General features: G+C 48.5%; 1 protein-coding gene across 1 annotated transcript; it reads left to right on the top strand.

Annotated features, from left to right (window-relative positions):
• The first annotated feature begins 3,650 nt into the window (after positions 1-3,650).
• On the top strand, positions 3,651-20,822 carry LOC146261639 (LIM domain only protein 7-like). Its single transcript, XM_084668699.1, has 30 exons — positions 3,651-3,751; positions 3,942-4,029; positions 5,358-5,428; positions 5,591-5,660; positions 5,799-5,905; positions 6,919-6,949; positions 7,048-7,161; positions 7,400-7,571; positions 8,006-8,177; positions 10,941-10,970; positions 11,826-11,952; positions 12,180-12,322; positions 12,619-13,465; positions 13,855-14,181; positions 14,413-14,527; positions 15,720-15,881; positions 16,049-16,206; positions 16,374-16,437; positions 16,632-16,691; positions 16,925-16,960; positions 17,370-17,395; positions 17,478-17,585; positions 17,682-17,971; positions 18,352-18,399; positions 18,502-18,557; positions 18,662-18,851; positions 18,962-19,198; positions 19,478-19,586; positions 19,934-20,036; positions 20,113-20,822. Exons 2-30 carry the CDS (start codon positions 3,961-3,963, stop codon positions 20,133-20,135), a joined length of 4,065 nt encoding a protein of 1,354 aa, XP_084524825.1. The 5' UTR covers positions 3,651-3,751; positions 3,942-3,960; the 3' UTR covers positions 20,136-20,822.
• The last annotated feature ends 2,704 nt before the right edge of the window (positions 20,823-23,526 follow it).

The raw sequence follows: 23,526 nt of genomic DNA, 5'->3' as shown, positions 1-23,526 counted from the left end.
CTTCTCCCAGATGGCAGGAGGCTGAACAGGGTGTGGGAGGGATGGGGTGCATCAGCAGTGATGCTGATTGCTAGAGGGTGAGACGGGTGTTGTAGATGTCCGAGAGTGGGGGTGTGGGATATGGGAGCAGTTTGTTCCATATGCAAATTGAAGAACGTCCAGGCAGGGTGGGAGGATGGATTTGATGTGTTGCATGACTAGCCTCTCAGAGCACTTCATGGTAATGGAGGTCAGTGCAACAGGGCAGTAGTCATTGAAGCATGATGGAGGTGACTTCTTTGGCACAGTAATAATGTTGGTGGCTTTGAAGCACGTGGTAACAACAACCTGACTCTGAGAGGTGTTGAAGATGTCTGTGAGGACATATTTGAGCTCCTCTGCACAGTCCTTCAGTACACAACCAGGTATGTTGTCTGGACCAGCTGACTTGCGGGCATCGAGCGTGGAGAGAGATCTTTTCACACTGGCTGTAGACAGACAAACAATTTGGTGTGTTGTCTTGTGCTTCAAAGCGACCAAATAAGTTATTGAGGTTGTTTAGTGATATTGCCAGGTCTGTGGTGGAGATTTGTAATCTGTGATGGCCTGGATACCCTGCAACAGACTCTGTACGTCTCTGCTGTCTCTGAAATGTCTGGTAATCATTTTAGCATATTGCTGTTTGGCCTTCCTGATGCCACGGGACAATTTTCCTGTCAGTCTTTGGGTTAGCCCGGGTGGTGATGGTTTTGTCGTGTGTGACATCAGTGTTCTTGGTGATGAATGCAGTGACGGTCTCTGTGTACTCCTGGATGTCTGTGTGTTCATTGTAAGTGGCTACCTGCTTGAACATATTCCAGTCTGTGGTGTCAAAACACACGTACCTGCTTCTGAAGCAGTTTGATGACTTTCACCTGTAGTCTGAGAGCCGGTTTCAGCATGACGGTGATGTGGTGATGTTGTCAGAGGCACAAAGGTAGTTGATCATGATAGTGTTGATGATGATGATTAGGAAGGCTGATTAGGAAGGCAAAAGGATGATTTTGGTACTTTTAAAACAAGTTACACTTCTTTTAATAATTGTCCAGTAATTATTCGCTATAAAGGATGTTGATCAGCCTGATGAAGGTATAGTCTCTGATGCACACTTAATGTGAATGACAGTCAGTGAAGACATGTTTCAAACATAATACATAAAGTTAGTGTTTTTTTCTTCAATAAGTCATTTTCAATCTAAACGTTATGAGCTGAAATGTTTTCAAGATTGCTTTGACAAGAGGATGGGATGGTTGACATATTGGCATCACTGGTATATTCAGCTCAGTGTGACAAAGGCCAGTCAGTGTTCCATGTCACTGTCTCTTCCCTCTCAGCACCTGCAGTAGGTCTCAGCTGTAACAGTGCAGTCACTGTGCAGTCTGACTGAGGGAGGTTTTTGTACGGCTCTGTATCACTGTGTGCACACCCAGACACTGTTAGGGTAGTGCCAACTCTGACAGTAGTAATCTCCTGCATCTTCAGCCTGGACTCCACTGATGGTCAGAGTGAAGTCACTATGTGATCCTGTACCACTGAATCTAGATGGAGTCCCAGACTGAAGTGTTGTAGAGTAGTAAATGAGGAGTTTAGGAGCTTCTCCAGGTCTCTGGAGGTACCAGGCTAAATGGGGAGTAGAGCCTCCTGCACCATACACATCACTGCTGGTTTTACACTGCAGAGAGACGGTCTGTCCTGGGAGAACAGCTTTCACTGCAGGAGTCTGAGTCACAGTGATCTGTCCTCTGGACTCTGGGTGTGAAAAGAGAACATGAAAGGGAAAATAAATATTAAGGATGAATCTTGATGATACAAAGCATACGCATTGCAGAAAACAGTTCACACCAGAGGTAATACTGAAATGTATGAAATAATTTATCTCCTACATGACAGAACTCTCTTACCCTGTATGTAGACAGCTAGAGTCCAGATGAAGATGGTGATCAGAGTCATGGTTGTTGTGGGTTCTGTTGTCATGAAGGAGAAGCTCTCAGTCAGGAGGTGTTAAACTCACAGGACTATAAACACTCCCAGACCACTGAAGCATGTGCTGCCTATGCAAAGTGTCCTCTCTGTACAGACAGACTCTCCTGGATCCATAGAGAAAGTGTAGGTGAAGAGATTTGTGAACATGGCTTGACGTTGTTTCTCTATAACCAGTCTCTGTCACTCTCTAGTGGTCAGTGTCAGTACTGTGATTATAATGAGGACTGATTACGATTGTGGTATTTTTGAAACTTAAAATAATTCTTATATCACATCACAGTTGGCCTCCTTTAATCTTTTAATGTTATGTTCAGTATGAGTTACCTGTTGACCAGTGTGCAGACATAGCCTACCAAGAGAGAACCACCAAGTCGATTTTAAAAATAAGTGAGAAATTCAAGGAGATGGACGACATCAAATTAATTCTCGAAGTTGAAAAGCACAGGGAGTTGTATGATCCCCAGCACCAATTTTACAAGGACAACGTAGAGAAGGATCAATGCTGGGATGCTGTTGGGGCGGCTGTTGGAAAAGCATGTTTCCTAAATATAGCCTATGCCGTTATGTACCATGTCAGCGTGGAAGCCGTGCATCTGTTGTCACAACACCTTGCTATAGGCGACATAGGGTGCCTAAGGCGGCATGAAGAGGGGGGCGCTGTTTCAAACGAACGATGAAGTCGGTGATTAAGATGCCAGTGAAACACACATATATAGATATATAGATAGCACAGTACCCACGATAATATCGGATTTCTGGAATTAAAAATAGATAAATAGATGTGCAGTGCCCGTGATGCAGCTTCTGATGACAGTTCTTCTCGGTGGCTTTTGTATGTTTCTCAGATCACATTCTCTGTCATCTCTGAAGTACTTGTTCAACTTCCTAAAAGCAGTTTATCATTATTTTAAACAAATAGCCAATGCTCTGGTATATTCATGTAAATGATTATGTAGCCTAAGGGGTGTTTGCTATGTTTACATTAACTTTTGTATTCCTTTGTGCTATGCAATGCTGTAAAATAGTTTTGCGTTTTCTCCATGTATTTGGAGGTCATTCATTTATTCCAAGATGTAAACTATTGTGAAGCGAGGCAGACTGTGTACATGGAACATATAGGCTAAAGGTCATCATAATCATTTAAAACAATGTTATCATTTTCTTATTATGCCAACTAGATTTTGAAGTTCAGCTGTGTAATTGCCATGCAAGTAACTCGGCTATGCAATGAGTAATATTACGTAAAGTAAACTAGGTGATGGGCTGTGTTGTCTGTGATGATAAAGACACTCAAGACACTTGAAGTGAGATTAGACAATGAACGTGAGAACTCTGATGGTCTGTGGCGCCATCTGCTGGAAACATGAATGGAGCAAAAGATTATTCACTTTTCATGAAACCAAAAAGTGATGTAGCAAATAATTAACTTAAGTCACCTGTCAGTCAACTAAATTAACTATGAAAACGAGAGTGAAGCATGAAGACATGTAAACAAAATTAAACAGGAAGAGAAACCTACACCTCAAATTGGGACACAAAACAAGAGAAGATTGCAGCTGAAGAGCGGTCTTATGTTCGCGGAGCGGAAACGCCCACAAGACCCGAGAAGGGAATTTGTTGAGCATCATATAGTAGTTCGTTACCGAAAGGTGGTTGAGTTAAACCTGTCAATTAACGGGAAAGCTTTAACGGGCGAGCACGGACGTTTTTTTTCCTCCTAAAGTTTTCCCGGCGAACCTTGCAGTTACAGGTGAGCTGTGTCATTTGTTGAGAATAATAGCCTGCCATGATCATTTTTGCCGCTGTGTTGGCAACATTGTTTGTAGAGGGGTTAATACGTGGAGAGGCCATGTAGTTATCCGGTAAACCATTCATCAAATCACTAGCAGTATACTATGTTTTAAGTCGTTATTTAACGACTCATTTTGTTTGTCTTTCAGGCACCTTGGCGGATTTCTGATGGAGTGGCGTGAGCACACCACCGTAAGCTGCGAAGATGCCTACAGCGAGGCGCAGCGGTGGCTGGAGGTCAGTCTCGTTACAACAGCTACTATTCTAAACGATTTGCTGCTCTATTCCAAAGACTGTGCTTGATTCCTTCTTATTAACCTTTTTACTAATTGACACAGTCTAGAACATGTTTAGTCAGTCAGTTAAGTCAGTAATAAATTGGACAGTTCTTGTAGCAAACACATTATTCCCCCCCCCCCCCCCCCCCCCCCCCCCCCCCCCACACACACACACACTTGGCTATAGTGAGTCCATTCTATACTTGATAGCCCTTACATCATCACAGGCAAACAATGTGGTAAGGGTGTTTTGAGAACACGATAATACTGAAATGGCTGGTAGTGCCAATAAAGTAAGCGTTTGCTTAGTTTTACAGCTTATGTGCTGATACAAGCATTTTTTGCATTAGCAAATTAGCTCAGATAGACATTGTAGATTCAAAGTCCTGTAGGCCTCCTGTGTTTTTCGGCATGCTAGCATGAAAACTCTGTTTTGCATAGTCGTTCAGTTATGAATTGGCGGCTGTTCATTGCCGTCTCAGAGCTGAGGTAGTTGGTAGCACTTCTGGTGGACAAAGGGGAGGGGGAAAGCTGCATTGCAACCTCACAGAGAACACAGAGAGTGTATGAGTTTTGCAAGGGGTCTAATTAGGGTGAGCCAGTGATAAGTGGAGAGGTCAATTGTGAGCCTAGGGGAAGATCAGAAAATGAGAGGAGCGCACTGATGAGGGACCCATCCCCTTTCACCCCACATTCTCTCTAGCCCCCCCCCCCCCCCACCCCCCTACACACACACTGGTCCACCTCACTATGAATGAACAATGGGGGCCTGCTCAACCCCCCCCCCCATTTGTGCCTCCTCTTGGTTACTGAAGTGACCCCGTCACGTACCTGCTCAGCTGACCGTGTGAATCGCCCTCAATCAGGAAGCAGCTTTCGGGGTCATTAGTACCCCTGGCTGTTATGGAACCCCAGTGCAAAGTGAACCTACCAAGACCTGGCATTCCGGTTGGCACCCGGCCCATGTCATGCTCTCTTAACTAGCTGTTCCCCCCCAAATTATCTTTCTCTCCCGTACTCCAGTTAACATTGGATGAAGGAAGGGAGAGTAGGAGTGGCTGCTCCTGTAGAAGTCAATAGTGTGTGTGTCCATGTTCCTGTGGACACTATGGTTTGTGTGTTCCTGTGAAAGACATGATGGTATGCTAATTGGAGGTCATTATAGTGAGGGTCAGGTCTAACAAATTGTTAGCCAGGTGTCTGGGGCTGATGGACCCAATAGAGGGTGTGAGAACTGGGATCTGATTGGAGCAGACAACTATGAATGCCGTTTTCCTGTCTCCACAGGAAGTGACACACAAATCATTTAGAAGTAGCAACTTCCGCTGTGCCCTAGAAGATGGGGTCCTGCTCTGCGAGTGAGTACTACACTATACTAGACCTGATACTAGGGACATTAAAGCAGGTGTAGTGCTGCCCAAGTATTCTACCCTTACTTAGCAAACAAAAACATATCTTAAAGCCAAACTACTAATAACAAACATAACATACTTTCTCTTTACACCTCTCTGATTTCTCAGTCTGATCAACCAGTTGAAACCTGGGGTCATAAAGAGAGTTAACAGGCTGTCTACTCCCATTGCTGGACTGGTAAGTGTGTGTTTGTGTGTAAGCTTACAGAGTACCTGTGTATGCCAGGAAGTCAGCTCTGCTGCGGTTTCCTGACAGGCAGATTTTCTGCTGCATGGCTGATCGAAACCTCTCCTCCTCCTCCTTGCCTCCTTGCAGGACAATGTCAACGTGTTTCTGAGGGCTTGTGGGAAACTTGGTCTGAACGAGGCTCAGCTGTTTCATCCTGGTGACCTGCAGGACCTGTCCACTCGTGTCAACCTTCGGTGCGCACACACACACACGCACACACACACCCACACACACACACCATTCTCCCTTTGACCCCGTATTAATAACAGGAGATCCCACTTGTCCTGTGTGTACATTTATCGTCAGTCATTTGGATTTCCATGTCAAGTGAGTCTGTGGTTTTGCAAATGTAACTGAAAACTCAAACACAGGTCATCTGGTGACTTAACCAAACAGAAAAACGAAACCTAGAACAGGCAGGCACATGCACCCACACCTCGTTCCCTTTATAACTATATACAGTAACCAGAGCCCAGACGCACACACAGTACACATGCTAAGTCACTAAGAACAGTTGGAGCATAGTTTTGGGGTTCAGCCTGGTAACTTTACCACTGACTGAACTGGGAGGATGTCAAAGCAAGGAGAGTTGGGATCGGGAAGGTTATTTATAGGAAGACTACCTGGTCGGGCTGCACAATTTTTGCAATCACAATTGTGGCTTCCCACAATCAAATTTGCGTGATCGAGCGATTATTTAAAATGCATCATTCCGTATATGTTTTTTTTTTTTGCAAAGCCAATCTAGCACTACGTAAACCAATGGGTGCGTTCAACATTGGCTGCGGCTGCATGACATGACCAGCGAGAGTTGCCGCTTGCAGTCGGGGAGGAGTTATGAACGGCTCCTTAAAGTCGGACATTCCTGCCTCTCGTGGTTTGCTGCGTTGACATCGTCATGGCTGATCACTGTTGGCTTACTTTATCACTGACAAACTGCATGGTATAATTAGCCTATATGATCAATATTTATCAATATAATCGTGATGATCCTTTTGGCCATAATCGTGCAGCCCTACTTCCTGGTGTGTGTGTGTGTGTGTTGGTGTGTGAGAGAGACTTTTGCTGCTGACTGCTATTTACACACTGTCATGTTGACATTCTAGTGTGGAGTGTGTGGTACCAGTTTGTGCCTCACTATGCTATATCTTAACCGAGCCACGATGAGTAGTGTGCAGCTCCTAACATCTCTCTCTTTCTCTTTCAGACGTGACGAAAGCAACAGAAGGTTAAAGAACGTGAGCACTTTAGTTCTGTGTTTCAGTGCTACGTGAAAGTCTGCTTATGTTCGCATGACATCCTTACACCTTTTCTTCTTCTCCCCTCTCTCTCTTAGGTTCTGATCACCATCTATTGGCTTGGTAGGAAGGCCCAGGTGGACCCCTGCTACAGTGGGCCTCAACTCAACCTCAGGGCCTTCGAGGGCCTGCTGGGCATTGCTCTGTCCAAGGTAACCACTGTATGTCGTTCTGTCACGGCTCTGTCCAATCACAGCATCCATATACGGCTGGTATACTGCATGTATGTCGCTTTGTCAGAGCTGTCAGTCCAGGATTGCTCTCAATCCTCTACCCTCAACAGTCATTTTCTATTCAAATCACTTGATCTACAGTCTTTCCGTCTCTCTGTCTCTGTCTCTCTCTCTCTCTCTGTCTGTCTCTCTCCCTCTCTCCTGCCTTCCTCCTCAGGCTCTGGAGGAATCATCGGGTCCCAGGGTGGGGGCAGGTTTGAGGGACAGTGGTTACAGTGAGGCCTGGTATCCAGAAAAGGAGCAGCTCCAACATCCAGCCTACTGGAGGGAGGAGTCTTTGGATGGCCTGGACTCCCAGGAGACATGCACCATCAGGGCCAGCAGTCAGGGTGAGAACGCCCAATGTCTCCTGAACGCACCTCTCGGTACCCAGGAACCCTGATAGCTTTCACCGCAACACTCCTCCTGCCTATGGCTCTTTTAGCCATCTGACATGTTCAGAATGTGTTTTTTTTTTCCGAACGCACCCCTGCCCTGCATGCTCTGCTTTCGTCAGTGAGACATTCCGGCGTGTTCCACACGGGGGTGTGGAGGGATGGGCCCGGGACTGGAGCCGGGCCCCGGGGCAGGGTGCGTCACCCTCCTCCGCTGGACCTCTGCAGGTTCTCTTCCTGTTGCCTTTCGTTCTTCATTCCGTGATGCTGATCTCTTTTACTTTTCAGTCTCCCTTCGTCCCTCCGTCTTCTCTCTCCCTCTCCCTGCCCTCTTACTCAGCGGGCCTCTGCCCTTGTCTCTCCACCCCACTCCCTTTGTGTCTCTCCAGGTTGTGGGAGCGAAGCAGAACAGGGCTTCAGGATGGAGAGCATCTCCAGATCCACTGACGCAGCGGCCCAGCGAGATCGGGGGTACGTCCCAGCACCCCTGCGCAGGAAGCGGCTGGGGCAGGAGGAGGACCGGAGAGCGGCGGGGGCGGCCCCCCCCAGCCCTCTCATCAGGTATGGTCACCCTGCTAGCTTTACACTTTCCCAGCACAGCCTGGAATTGGCTTTTACACACCCCAGCTTGAGGCATTCCTTAAATACTGTTCGAGAAGCTTAAATAATTGTACAGAAACCACAATATGTCTGTATAAGCTTCATATATATTTACAAATCGTCAAGGTATTTAAAGATCAAAGGTTGTACATACTTTTTAAGGAAGCTGAAAATGCTCTTGCATAGTTTGTCTTTTTATGCTATGCTGGACAGCAAGCAAGTTACTTTTGAACTTGAACATGAACATTTGAACATGATGGAAAAAGCTGGATCTTGTGGTCCTGTCTCTTTCACAGTATAGTTGTTACTGAACAGCTCTGTAGCTTAGCTTGGCTGAGCTGGACTCTAGGCTACCAGGGCTTCTTGTGAGCATCAGTATTCAGCATGTTGGTGTGATGAAATGTGCTGTGGCTTTGCTGAGACTTACTTACATGGTGAGATACGTTGCTTATTTATTTTTCTCTGCAGATTTGGCATTTCTATATATATTTATTTGTCATAATGCCTTGTTGCTTGTACACTAAAAACCTGACCAATAAGAATGTACACATGAACTAGTTGTTAGATTCCGATTGCTGATTGTCTCCACCTTGACCAAAACCCAGACAGGACCACACCCCTTTTGATTACCATAGCGACAGTGACTCTGACAATGCTGATAGGCCGGAACCAGACCTGGTGACTGATGATTGGGCCAGCCGCAGGTTTCACTTCCCCACTCCCGCCCCTCCCACAAACTTTGCCATTCCCATGAGCGTGTGGGGAAGACGGTTGACCTTGGAAAGCCCTCAGAGGTGGGCAAAGGTCACGATCCCTCTCAGACGAGGCTTGGTCTCTCCCAGTTCCGACTGGAGGTCAGTGTTTTTGATGCTCTGCAGTGCATGACCTACTTACCCCGCTGGAGCTAACCCTGTTAGGTAAAAGAGAGTAGAAAGCTTGATCCATTGACATCATTAACGCTACTGTGGTGGCCACTGATTGGAACTGCACTGTGCGTGTGGTGTGGTACGTTGCCTTGGTGTATTTGAGGTGTATTTGATTAACTTTACAGAGGTTGCACTCTGGAACCGTTTCATAGGTTTCTTTGCACTGGGTAATTGAAATCAAGCACACCTCAAGTAGCTTATCGCAAATAGCGCTTGACTCCAAGTGTGGTGTGTACCTGTCTCCGGGGCAGAAGCCCCTCCACCTCGCCGTCCTGTATCCCCACGCCACGTTCCGACACGGACCGAACCTTGGACGAGGAGATCCTCCTACGGGCTCTCTGTGAGAGAGACTCCGAGGACGAAGACTCCTCCGAAGGGGAGCTGGGGGAGGCGGACCCCGTCCTAGATGACCTGTACACCAGGAGGGTGGAGCAAAGCCTGCACCAGACCTCCAGCAACCCAGCCTTCGACCGCTTCCTGCCCCAGTACTGGACCCCCGAAGAGGAGACTCGGGTGGGCCGCATCAAGCTGGGCTCCCAGAGGAGACCCTGGTACCGCAAGATGGTTGGCCTCAGGTTAGGCCTGGGTGGGGAAGGCGGGATATGGTGGGTTAAGGAGTTGGCTCCGGGGTAGCTGGATTTGAAGTTTGGGAACTGGAGCATAGGGCTGACTTGAAGTGATTTGGCACTTGGGGTTGCAGTGCTCTCAGCTAGAGTTGGGTGGTGGTAAGAGTTTGAGGCAGGCTTCTCAGAGAAGACCCTGTAGGGCCTCATGGCAGTGCTGTTGGTCGGCTGGACTTGGGGCTGAAGAATGAGGCTTGGTGTCTCATAGGAGACCCAGGTACACCATGGCACAGGGCCTTTGGCCCGAGCCTGAGGCTTTCTTGAGCGTTTCCCCTCATGTGGTAACTTATTTTCTTTCTGTCTTTCTCTCTTTGTCTTCCTTTCTTTCCGTTCATTCTCACTCTCTTTCTCTCCTACCTCCCTGTCTGTAGCAGGAAGATTTTGGGCTCCCATGATGGCGACATCACCTCTGGCTCAGCTCTCCTGTGTCCCACCCCCCCTCCACTGCTTCCTCCGCCCTCCCGCACCGCACCTGAACTACCTTTGTGAACTGTCACAATCTCTATCCTGTGTTGTGTTTCTGTGAATCATGCAAACGACATGCAGCTCCCTCATCTGGATAACAGTGTCTGCTGAATGACCAAATGTAAATCTGTTCTCTCCGTGTGTGTTATCAACCTTATCTCCAGCCTCTTCTTGGTTCCACACGCGTTTATCTGCTATTGAAATACCTCGGATGAGGGCTTCTTGACAAAGAGATGCTTGTTCTTCTAGAGTTCTACTGAGACTAACATGACATACGCACTTCTAGAGCAGGCTCAGTTCGCTGTGTGCCTCTGTGCGAAAGATACCGAGAAATACTGCAACGTGCTGTGTTTGCTAAGGATGGACCAAAGCGTCTGTATAACTGAATCTGCAATAATAAAATACTCGTCACAAGAAGTAGCTGTTTGTGTAATGAATGTGTGTGTGTGTGTGACAGAGATGGAGAAGACCGATTTATGTCTATCACACCATTGTGTGATCAGGGTCATCACACGTCAACCACACTCTTCTGTCAGGAATAATGTGTCAGGGACAATTCTGTTTTCAAATGTGTTGGCATCTGCATGAGGTTAAAGTTCTGGACTCTGGTTCTTTCAATCATTGTTAGTGCTATTGACCGTTATTATGGTTTCATTATTGGTTTATGTGTAATTCAGTGACACTTTGGGTTGGTTTTTCTGGTTCTCTAGGCCCCCCCAGGTCAACCCTGGTTGGATATGGTAAGTTGACATTGCCTATACCCCCCCCCCCCATCCCCCCCCCCCCCCGCTACCCTTGCCCTGAATGTGATTGGCTGTTGCATGGTTGTGGTTGCTTGGTTGTTTTCCAGTCTTCAGGTCAAGATTGCCAGATCTCACAGAAGTTGTTTTCAACAGCTAATCTATATGAAACGGGTTGATGTTTGGTGCATGATTACCTAGAATGCGTCTGTAAGTGTATGGTTGGGATTGGTGTACTTTTTTGCCTCTGACTGTGTGTGTGTGTGTGTGTGTGTGTGTGTGTGTGTGTGTGTGTGTGTGTGTGTGTGTGTGTGTGTGTGTGTGTGTGTGTGTGTGTGTGTGTGTGTGTGTGTGTGTGTGTGTGTGTGTGTGTGTGTGTGTGTGTGTGTGGGGGGCTCTATGACTTCCCCCTCCCCAGTCACTCTGGCTGGCTTGTGACCCAGCTTGCTGCTTGCTCTCCCTCCCAGCCTGATGTGATGCTGCAAGTATGAATGCTATGTGGCCCTGCTGTGTACTGTGCTTTTATGTTCTTGCCGTCACGGTGATCATAAGGTTGACGATAAGGTCTGCTGTTCATCTTATGTCTACTGCAGCCAGCTCACTTGTCTAAAGGTATGGTTGCTGTGTGTCCATGCCTATGCCTGCTTTACAGCATGTTTGACTTCAGTGTTTGTCATGACCTGACCAGAAGTGGGCGCTGTTTCTCCATGCATTTTTCTATCCAACGTAATGACGGTACAGTTAAGATAAAGGGGGCCCTCGCCTGTCATATCACTGCCATGTGTGATCAGCCAGTCCCCCTATAACCAGATAACCAGTGTTATGGTAGTGATCAATCTCTCCTCACCTAATCAGGAGCAAGTCTCTGAGTGACATTGCCGTGAGCCAGTGGACCCAGCAGCCTGTTCGCCAGGGGTCCGAGGGCTGTGTTGGCATGGCAACAGATATCAGAGTGAAGGACAGCGAGGCAAAGTGGCAGGATGTGAGGCCCAACCCTACTATCCTGTACCCTACTCCACTGCACCCTCCTCTACCATACTCTACTGTACTCTTCTCTACTCTATAGTACTGTATCTTTTCTACTCTTGAATATTATAATAATGTACTTACTATATTCCAGTAATATACTTACTACTAAGTTCCATTTTACTCAGCTGTTAAGCCATAAGGTAAATAATGGCTTTGTGTACTGGTGTGTGGTTGTGTTAGGCTCTGACCAAGTGGAAGAATCGTCGCAGGAGCACCACCTCTGACCTGCGCAGGAAGGGACAGGAGAGGGACGTGACTGGCGAGCTGAATAATGAGAGTGGCCCCACAGACACGAGGTCACTAGGCGGACTGCAGGACGAAAGGTGTGACTTGTCACTTGTCTTGTCACTCACAAGACGTAAACAAACTATTGCATGAAACATGCTTTGTGAAGAAATAATTCATCTTCAGTGTGATCATGACTTCACTACCAGGCTTGTTTGACACCTTTTCTTTGTGTGTGTGTGTGTGTGTCTCAACCCAGACTGAGTACCTGCTGCTGTCGTTCATGCATGATGATAGCACCGTAATCTGACCCCATCCCTCTTCCTCCCCTCCCCTCTCCTTTCCTATCCTTCCGCCTACTCCTCCCTTTTCCTTTCATCCTTCCATCCTCCAGGGACCAGCAGCCTCCACGCCGTCAGGCTTCCTCCTCCTCTCCCCTCGATTCCCCCACAGGCAAGGAGCCCTCTGCTGTGCTCAGACCCCAGACACGAGCTGCGCTGTCCCGTGGCGTTGCCACCGAGAGCCCCTTCCCCCCCCTGACCCTCCAGGCCCAGGGGCCTTCCAGCCCCACCATGCTTCCCTCCGAGGCCTCTCCTCTGGACGAGAGGAGTCACGCCGTCTCCCTGGCAGCAGACGGCGCTGGAGGAGCTCCCGTTTCCACTGTGGACTTCCCGTCGTCCTCCCTGACTGTGGAACAGGACCGGGCTCGAGTGGTGGACAGAACCACATCTGTGCCGGGTTGGAGCGGACCTGCTCTCCCGGAACAGACCAGAACCACAACCAAGCTCTCCAATGGGACCAGTTCGACCCCTGCCAACAGTGCTGTCCCACAGTCGTCGTTCTCCACCATGGACCCCCCAGCTGATACCCAGTTGCTTGTGTCCGTGGACCTCACCACTAGGGACTCTGTACCAAACCTCCATCTCCAAAACCACCCACCCCAGGGTGGATCCAGACCCTGGGAAGAGGCGAGGCTCAATGGCCACCCTCCCATGGATAAGCAGCCTGAACGGGGCATGGCTGAGCCAGACGCTGGCCTGTACAGATACAGCTCCAGGACCGGGCCCTGGTCAGGGGGGTCTGGGGCGGCCAAGGGCAAGCTTGGCGGGGCCAGAGTATCCGCCACTCTCCCCCGGGGGTTTAGAAGGTCAGAGGGTAGCTGCCGCCTCTCTGTGGTCGTCACACCGAGGCCTTTTGGAACCAAGTCCTCTTTAGTGTCCACCCTACCCAGGCTCTTCAAGGTGAGTGAGGTGTGTGTGTGTGTGTGTGTGTGTGTGTGTTTGGGAAATTTGGCGTGTGTCTGGTGTGTTTTGAAGCCGAAATGGCTCAACGCGTGACCTCAGCTGACTTCCACAACACTGGACCTTCACTGTGGCCACTTTCGTGAACACTAACTACTCACCTACCTGGCTTCAGTCAGTCATCCACATTTTATTGGCCCACTAACGGCTCTGCACACTGTGTGTGTGCTTGTGCAAGGGCTTGTGTTACCCAGTGTTCTCTGCTCACCTTGCATCTCTTATGAATAATTGAACGTGCGCTTGGTGACCGCTGCTAAACACACGCGCGCGCGCACACTCACACAAACACTTTTGTTCCAGCGATTGAACCTTTCCTTCTTTTTGTGCAGGTAGTCAACCGTAAATCGGTCACTTTCAATGCAGAGGAAGACCAACCACCAACCCAGGCTAGCCCCTCCTCCCTCAGACGGGTTAAAAGTCAATCCTGGCCGGCCGACACTCAGAGTAACAACAGCGAGGAAGATGGAAAGGATGAAGAGGAGGAGAGAAGAACTTTGGCCTCCCTTCAGGCCAAAGCGTCACGCACAGAATCACAGACCCCCGTCCAGGCCCAAGCTTACCCCCAGACCCCCTTCCAGACCCAGGCACGTGGTGGTCGTGCTGCTCTCCCTTGCCCAGACACCCCCAGACCTGGACACAGGCCCCACATCCCACAGGTGAGGGGGAGGGTGTGCCTTAGTAGATGGTGTTTACATGCCAAAGATGCGCGTGAGAGTACGAGAGAGCGTATGTGAGAGTGTATGCGAGAGGGAGAGAGAGAGTGTCTGTTTTTTTTTTTGTTGTTGTGGGATTCTCACCTCGTCCTAGTCCATCATCATGTCAGAGGGTTTTAGTTACCGGCAGGAAGCACAGGATACCAGATCGGCGTGTGTGTGTGTGTCTCCCAGCGTCGTCACAGTGACATGAGAGTGAGCTTGAGCCTGAAACCCAACAGCAGACCTGACTTTGGTTTCCAGACACAGTGGGACTCTACAGGAGCGCACGTCCAACTGGTCCATCCAGGTAAGTTGGACCCCTCCTCTCAACCCCCAGGCCTGTGACAGAGCGAACCCTTTGTTCTCCTCATCCAGAGATCAAAGATTGGGGACTTGGAGAGTTTACCCGTTCGATTAGAAATTCATTGAGTTGGCTGCTCACCTGGTGCTAACTGTTCATGTAGTTTGCGAAGTATCAGAGGGTATTTAAAGGCGTACGTGTGATATTGTTTTGTTGCTCCTACTGTTCAAAGGGTCATTTAGGTTATGTGAGTCATACTGTTTGTGACAATATGATGCGGTTGTTTGTTAGCGAAGGGCTTGTGTTGCAGATGAGTCGATTCACTGGAATCAAGGCAGGTCTTGGTGGAGAGAGTGGAATTAAGCTCAGGCGGGGAATGTTTTGTCTGTAAGTGATCCATCCAAAGTTCAGGGAACGTTCTAGACCTGGGGGGGGGGGGGGGTTGTCATATTGTTTCCTTCACTGCATTGCAGGCATCAACAGGCAAAAGACCATGTTTATGATTTCATACTCTACATTTAGGGGGTCTACAAAGGGCTCCAAGCTTGTTGTCACAGGGGCACTGCCCCTCCCCCAGAACCCCCCTTGCAAATGTTCCAAAGGGAGTGTTGTCACTACCTAGGTTTCTGAGCATGTGTCAGTGGGGCATGTTTGTGTCTGCCTGTGTGTGTCCTGCGAAGGTGTGTGTGTGGCCACGAAGCATGAGAGGTTCATGAATGTTTGACGAGGGAGATGTGAGAAGTGTGTCTTCCCAAGGCGCATCACACTCAACACCAGACTACCTCCCAGTGGATCTCTGACCACAACTGGGGTCAGGGATCTAATCTGGAAATCTTTGACCAAAACCGGGGTCAGGGATCTGGTCTGGAAATCTTTGACCAAAACCGGGGTCAGGGATCTGGTCTGGAAATCTTTGACCAAAGCTGGGGTCAGGGATCTGGTCTGGAAATCTTTGACCAAAGCTGGGGTCAGGGATCTGGTCTGGAAATCTTTGACCAAACCTGGGGTCAGGGATCTGGTCTGGAAATCTTTGACCAAACCTGGGGTCAGGGCGACTTACAGTGAGTACAGGGACATTCCCCCCGAGGCAAGTAGGGTGAAGTGCCTTGCCCAAGGACACAGACTGGAATCGAACCTGAAACCTTCTGATTACTAGCCCGATTCCCTAACCGCTCAGCCATCTGACTCCCTTCCCCAGGTAGCCCTGCCGAGCAGTGCCAACTGCAAGTGGGTGATGAGATAGTGGCGGTGGGTGGGCACAAGGTGGCGCAGATGAGCTTCAAGCAGTGGAAGGGTACCATGAGCTCCGCCATGCATACTGGTAGCCTCACCATGGACGTACGTCGCTACGGCAACAACGGTGAGAGAGCTTCATGTTCTCGTTATCGTTACAATGTCGCAGCCGTCGGATTCCTCCAGCCAATATAGAAAAATGTTGCAACGCCAATTGAGCCATTTCACCAATGAGTTGATCAGTCAATCAGAGATGATGTTTTCTCGGTCCTGTTGTGCTGTATTGTGGTCCAGATTGGGCCAGTGGTGCCTCGCAGCATCAGAGCTGTCATAAGACCGTCAACCTGACATCGGGAGCTTCCACTCTGATTGGTCGCCCCAACCAGTGTGCAAATGAGCAGTCAGAAGACGCTGACGTCTCCAAGACAACAGCTATGACCAAACCCCTCCAGGTCAGTGGAAGTCCTGCTTCAGGGGACGTGAGTATTAGATGATCAGTTATGAGAGGAACGTCTTACCGTGGATCCCCAGTCGGAGTTTCCACGTCTAGAAAGTTCCATATGGTTTGTGTTCCAGGGTCTCCATTCCACAATCCTCATGTTTACTCTCTTTATTCCAGGAGGCGGCATCTAAAGTCAAGAATGGCAATTTCCACGAAGACCCAGTCCCCATCAGAAGCCGAGGTAACTACAGTACATAACAGGATCGTAACATTCAGACGCATTACAGGGTAACTCTCACTGTCTTCCGACAACCTTCTTTTCCTTCCGACACTCCTCATCTCTAACTCGTCCTCCTTCCCTCTCTACCTCCCCTTCTCCTTCTCTTCCTCTCTCCCTCCATTTCCACTGACGCGTCTCCTCCTTCCTTCATCTAGAGGTGAACCGTATTACTCTGAGAAATAGGAAGAGGAGAGCAGAGTTCTTTAAGCAGAAAGGTAAAACTGTGAACGCGGATGCAGCGTCTCGCGGCTTGGTAGTGGGGCACGTAGCTGCTTCCGAGTGTGCCAGATCATTCTAATCTAGAAACGGCCAGGCACGTGGAATAATAATCTAGATACGGGTTGATAAAATAAGCAGATCCAATCGGGAATCATAACGTTTTCTCCGCAATCCTGGTTGAATTCTGTTGGTCTGCTGTCTGTCTGTGATGTGTAACCTTTCCCTTCAGGGTCATCTGGGGTCAGCTCCTGGGTCTACCTCTGTGGTAATCATTTACTGTGTGTGTGTGTGTGTGTGTGTGTGTGTGTGTGTGTGTGTGTGTGTGTGTGTGTGTGTGTGTGTGTGTGTGTGTGTGTGTGTGTGTGTGTGTGTGTGTGTGTGTGTGTGTGTGTGTGTGTGTGTGTGTGTGTGTGTGTGTGTGTGTGTGTGTGTGTGTGTGCGCTTATGCATGCATGCATGCAGGGATCAAGAAAATAACGCACTACACAGAGAGCAGCTTTGCTGGTGCTGGCTGGGTCATATCCCAACTGTGATTGGTGTGCAGTGCTTTCTTTTGTCTGAGAAATGGCCCATCACAAGTGACTTAATTTTGTTTAAACACTCAAGAGGAAACTCGGTTTGTATTTATGATTTTTTCTTTTTCTTCTGTCAATCATGCTCTCTCTCTTTTTCAGGGGGCTCGGAGTCCGCTATATCAGACGTAAGTCAAACGAGAGGCAGACATCTCTTCAAGAAATGTGTGTATGTGTGTGTAGTAATGTGAATATGACCCCCGGCCCCAGCTGCAAGTGCCCTCCATCAGCCCCCTGCCCTGCAGCTGGTCCTGGGACCCAGAGGAGGAGCGCAGGAGACAGGAGAGGTGGCAGGAGGAGCAGGAGCGCCTCCTACAGGTCGGGCCTGTCAAAACACACACTCACATCTACATAAAAATGCTGTATGTGACCACCTGACTCTCGTGTGTGTGTGTGTGTGTGTGTGTTTTGTAGGAGAAGTACAGGCGTGACCAGGAGAGGATGGAGGCAGAGTGGCATCAAGCTCAACAAGAAGCAGGCGGGGAGATCTACAGCAAGCCAGAACAGACCAATGGGACTGCCGGCTCTGCGCCTATCTCCAGATCATATCTGAGCCAGCCCACGCCCTCTACCAATGGTGTGACCAATCACAAGAATAATACCGAGTTGGACCAGGTCCAAAAGGAACATGTGTGGGAAGAGGCGACGTCCGAGCCAGAGAAGCAGAGAGAAGAGAGAGCTGGACTGTTTGAGCAGAATAACTGGTGAGGATGAGGAGCTAGTACTGAACTGTCCGAAAAGCTTTGAACCGCTTTACTTTTGTGTTGTTATTTGAATATTATAGTGTACACGCTTTGAGTTTACTCATTGCCTTGAGTTTGTGCTCTGGCTCCCTGACTCTCTTCCTGCTCTGCCTCCATCTCTCCTCGCCCCTCCCCTTACCTGCCTCTCTTCTTGCCCTGTCTTGCACCTTCCTTGCCTCTCTCCCTTTTTCTGGCCCTCCCTCTGCCTATCCCTCTCTCCCTGCCAATCCCCTCCCTCCTTCCCTCTCTCTTTGCCTATTCCCCTCCTCCCTCCTGCCCTCCCCCTTGCCCATCTCCCTCCCCCTTGCCCATCTCCCTCCCCCCTGACTATCTCGCCCTAGGTCAGGGGGCTTCTCCTATGGCTTCACCAAGCTGTCTGCAGCTGACAGGTCAGTCTCTCTGCTGAGGCTGGGGCACCAGTTTGTGTCGATAGTCTCTGCTGTTTGTAACCACTGGTGAATTCTCTCCCGCGTGTGTGTGGAATGTTTCAGGACCAAGTCCAAGTCCACCCCGGCGTTGGATGGCCTTCATAAGCAGGAGACCAAAGGTCAGAGGAGCCCTAATAGCTCTCGCATCTCATAACTCACCTTAACTCCTCGTTGGCTTTCCCCCCCCCCCCCTGAGTTCTGGCCTGTGTCTGGTGGTTGGCAGGAGCAGGGCAGGAGGAGCGGCGAAAGAGGCGTAGCCAGGGGGGGGCGTCCCACGTGGAGCAGGACAGGCAGCGGATCCTGGAGGAGATGAGGAAGAGGACCCAGCTGCTCACAGACAATAGCTGGATCCGCCAGCGCAGCAGCAACAGCATCTACAAGGAGCCCATCTATGTAGGGATACCCATGAGGAGGTAGGGAGATTGGGGAAGGCGTGTGTGTGTGTGGAGGGGGTCAAAAAGGTGGAGAGCAGGAAGGGGGGCGAACGGATACGAGTTTTGAAGAGCTGCTCCTGACTCCATAGATACGAGTCCCTGGACGACTTGGACACCACCACTCCCATCTCCTCCTCGGTCAATCAGAACCGCCCACACTCTGCTGCTGGCTACTCCGCACCCAGTAGGATATCAGCCTCCCGCTATAGTCTGGGGGCGGGGTCATCAGAGCATCACCCCTCCTGGTCCCGCCCCCCCAGCACCTCCCCCACCCCTGGAGAGGAGCCCCATAGCCAATCCCAACCCAGCTTTCAGCCTGCTGCCAGGTATGGGCCAATCAGAGCACAAGCTGTGCCGCTAAGGTTGTCGGTTTCTGTCCTATATTTTCCTGTGTGTGCGCGCATGTGCATTGGTGTATGTTCACCAGTGCAGTGGACGGTATATAGAGTACGTCCTCTTCTTAACAACCACTAATTCCTGCAGAGATTACAGCCGTCACACCTGTGTGTGTGTGTGTGTGTGTGTAAGTAAAAGGTATACGACGTGTGCACGATATTTCCTGTGTACCCCCTCCCCCCCTCGTACGTGTGCCTCCTTGGCTGCAGGTTGGTGAGTGGCAGTCTGGCATGCTGTGTGTGTGAGCGGCCACTGGGCAGGGGGGCAGCCATGGTCATCGAGGCCCTGGCACTCTGCTTCCACCTGGCCTGCTTTCAGGTGAGGGGCCTGGGTCTCAGGGCCTGGAGCCTGGGGCTTTGCCTGAGTCCTTACTGGGTGTTGGACCTGTTCGGCTAAACCACTCTTTTCTTCCACTGCCTCGGCAGACACTTCCACTCCTGTGCACCTGAGCCTTTTTTGGGAGCCCCCCCCCCCCCCCCCCTCTCTCAATTGTTCCCGCACATATCCATCCTTCCTTCTCCAGCGTGTCCCTCCCCGCCCCCCCTCCCCTCCCTGACGGGCTAGGGGCACTGTTGTACAACTAGCAGGGTCTCTGGTTGGCTTTGGGCTGTGCGGTTGGATTCTTCACGTCTAATCCTCTCACTGACCACATGTGGTCTCCCCAGTGTGTGGACTGCAGGCATCCTCTCGGACAGTCAGAGGACGGAGCCCAGGTCAGGATCAGCGACCGCAAGCCCTACTGTGACCGCTGTTACCTCAGGCTCAGAGGTGAATACAGCTCTCGGTCAGTCTCTGCCTTTCTTTAGCTGCCTGTCTCTCAGTCACTCTAGTTTATCCCTTTCAGTTGGACCCCCCGCCTTCCTGTGACCAGCATGCATTGCAACACATCGAGGAAGAAACGGCACTCTTAAGTACGACCTTGCAGAGGCGAACCACGACCACTCCCACGAGTATACAATGACCACAGAACCACCACAAATACGTCCTTCTGTCTGTTAGTTCTTCAGAGGTCTGGGTGTTAATAGTATGTTGTCTAAATTCTATATCATTAACAGAAACAGGGGTTTCTATTTAATTGTCCTTAAGTCTTTAAAGACAGAGAACTGTAGGGAAGAAAGGGCTACGCAGTAAGTAATTAAACGGGTTGTACAACATGTTTTTTTTCACAGTGATTAAATACACTTCCAAATAGCTTGACTGAAATTAATATATAAAAAATTATTACAATCACATGCTAAATTTCTGTGTGTGCAAAAAGAAAAATCGTTGTATTCTCTTTCTCCATCTTGTCAGCTTTTTAGAAATGTTCTTTATTCGAAGGAGAGTATGTCTTTTCTTTTTGAGATTCCTGTGTTTATACGGTAATAGTTCTAGACACATATCTGGTGAAAACCATGTTTTGGGAATATAAGTCAGCACTGGCTACATACCAGGGGCACTTTGTGGCAAATATGGGGGCTGGGGTGGTAAATGTGTGGGGCTCAGTGGAAACAAGGGCATTTTAATTAAACTGATATAAATGTATTGTTTGTAAATAAAAATTACTTAACATGAGTTTGTACTTCTGCAGCCTCTATTAAAAGCTGTACTGCCTGACAAATTGTGGTAGTGCATCCACTACTACTACTCTATAGGAAATACAAATGGATTTGCATCTAAAAAAATATAAAATAAATTGTGAGTTTAGTAAAAGTGGAGGTGTCACCTTCTGTCCAGCAGGTGGCAACAATTCAAATAAGATTTTCAGGTCCACCTCTAAATTTGAACACTGCATTTGACATTGTGGCAAGAAGTCCAAAAGTCTTACAACAACAAGAGCCTTAAGAGGGTGGTATTTTAGTCTCATTCTCTGTCTAGTTGTTTTCATTTTCTGTTTATACTAGAGACCCCCTTATAGAAAGAGACGCACACGCCGCTTACATAGAAAGCCTTCCATACACATGAGAGGCCATGGGAAATGGGGACTCGTGAGGGATCAAGTGTTCTGCTACCGTCCCATGCCCCTCGCACACACACAAAGCATCTCTGAATTGTTTTGTTGAGACAGGATATAACTGTAATAATGGGTAGACTAACTGTAATGTTTAACTTACTGTTGGCATTAACATCACGTAACATTATTAGTGCCTGTATGAACAGAACCAAGCTCTGGTGGCATGTTGACAATAGAAAGACAGCAAACGGCAGTATTCAAGTTCCCCTTTTCTATTCTCTTGTAGCTGTTTCCTAAACTCTCTAGTAGAGAGTTTATACTGACTGCTGTGTTCATCTAGCAAAATAGATTTTGATTTCAACAAGACCAACCTCCTTAAATGAAGGCATTACAATGTCAGTGTGTTATGAAACCACATTAGGCAAACTGGAGTGGTTTCATGCAGGATGCTGATCTGTTTGTTCTAAAACACTCCGGACATTCAGATGGAAACTGGCAATTCAGCAGAATGGTGTTTGTTGGTTGGATGTGATCTCCTCATTGACTGACAGAGAAGTCCATGAGCCATCAGATGTACTTCCTGGATGTACAGTGGCTTTGGGACTACATTTCCCAGATGGGTAATCCATCAGACGCATTATGAATGGTACTTGGATTACATTTCCTACATGAGTTTGGTTAACCCTGGACCTTCCTCATTTGATTCTTGTGACTTCCTGTATCAACATGCTGGGGTCATATACAAAGCATTGACCATGTGTAAGCTATTTTTACAGGGGAGTGAAAAACTGAATGTGTGTATACCCTCATGGGATTTGTTTTGAAAGACTGCATGTGGAAAAATACATGCACACTACTTATCTCTCTCTTTAAGACATGTTGTATGAAGACTAATGTCTCCTACTTCTCTCAACTGTTTACGGCAGCTGAGATGTTTACACATACAATTAAATTGGTTCACTCTAACCAACATTCCACTCTTTTCCCATTGGACAATAGCTTAACCTTTTGACTTCTAACCTCTGGTTTAATGGTCTCTGGAGTGAGTGAGAAGAGACAGTGATTCTCTCTGGACCAATAAGAGGGCCAGATTAAAATGTTAAACAATTTGAGTTCCTGTGGCTCTTGGCCCAATGGTTGGAAATGTTAAACGTTGAATGTGATTGCGGCTGAAAGAAATACAGACGAGAGGAGAGAGAGGCCCAGAGGCTGGAGAACAGAAGAGATAAGTCACATAGTGACATGGTAAATCAGATTGCCTTTTTGTCCCCGCTGTGACCCCATACGTGACTGGCCTGTTGGGAGCAGTTGAAAGATGGAGAGCTGTATTATACATACTTTTTTTTTTTTAAGTGAGAGAAGGAATAGAGAGAGAAAACAAGGGAAGATGGGGATGAATTACCCTAGGGAGATCCAGAAAGAGTTTGGGCAGAGAACATGATGTTTAGGTTTTAGGGAAATTCCGGGAGTTGGAATCAAGGGAGAGACTGGAGAAATGGGGTCAGACAGAGAAAGAGGAGAGGAGATGGAGAAAGAATAGGAAGAGTTGATTTAAACGGCTATTCCATCCAGCGATGCTGTCAGATAATCGAACTGTTCTGACAGATGGATGACCCAGTTTAACTCGGAGGCTGGGTCCAGATCTGGTCAACCGCAGACTCTGTCTCTTTTTGCCCTGTTTCTCTCTGTCTTTCGCTGTGGCCCCTTGCTTTACTCTGTCTGGTTCTCTTTGAGAATATTTGGCAAGGATTTAGAATTCTGACTTCAGCCAGCTGGTGAGATGAAAGAACAGGGGATGGATAAACAGTGGAAAAGAGAAGGAAAGTTACGTAGGCATTTACGAGTGGATTTCTGGAATGGTTGACTAATGATAGGCCATTTTTTGTGCATATGTAGAGTTTGGGTTTTTACATAAAACACGTAAAAAAAAAAATATCTGCTGAACCTTAAACTCAAACGACAGAGAGTTTCAGGCAGGGTGCATGTTTTGTAGCTTTTCCATAAAATAGATAATACATCCCAGAATTGTATTGACAGAGCACAGGGTTATTGTACTGGTTCTACTGGTTCTCATGGCGTTCCTGATTACCGTTGGAATGATGAGGCAAGGGATTCGTAGGTTCCCACTGCAGCTGCAGGAAGTTAGTGCTTGGTTGGTGCCCACTCAAAGGCTGTTGTCAAGGAGACTGTCAGCGTGGTGATGGTGGGGGTGAGGTGGGGGGGGTGGAGGGGCAGGTGAGAATGAATCACTCTTGTACCCATCCCTAAGGAGTCCATCTAACTAACTTGAATGCTGACCTTTGCTGGAGAGATTGACAAGAGGTT

Source organism: Hypomesus nipponensis, chromosome 12, assembly GCF_054491055.1.
Source record: "Hypomesus nipponensis isolate SF chromosome 12, ASM5449105v1, whole genome shotgun sequence".
Classification (NCBI taxonomy): Eukaryota; Metazoa; Chordata; class Actinopteri; order Osmeriformes; family Osmeridae; genus Hypomesus; species Hypomesus nipponensis.
Note: the sequence above shows the minus strand (reverse complement) of the source record. Positions and strands in the feature narration are given on the sequence as shown.

Excerpts from the sequence above, each read along its gene's own strand:
- LOC146261639 (XM_084668699.1), top strand. The coding sequence starts at position 3,961 with ATGGAGTGGCGTGAGCACACCACCGTAAGCTGCGAAGATGCCTACAGC. Across the intron at positions 16,961-17,369 it reads CTCCTGGGTCTACCTCTGTG|GGGGCTCGGAGTCCGCTATA; the intron begins GTAATCATTTAC and ends TCTCTTTTTCAG. Across the intron at positions 18,852-18,961 it reads GTAGGGATACCCATGAGGAG|ATACGAGTCCCTGGACGACT; the intron begins GTAGGGAGATTG and ends CTGACTCCATAG.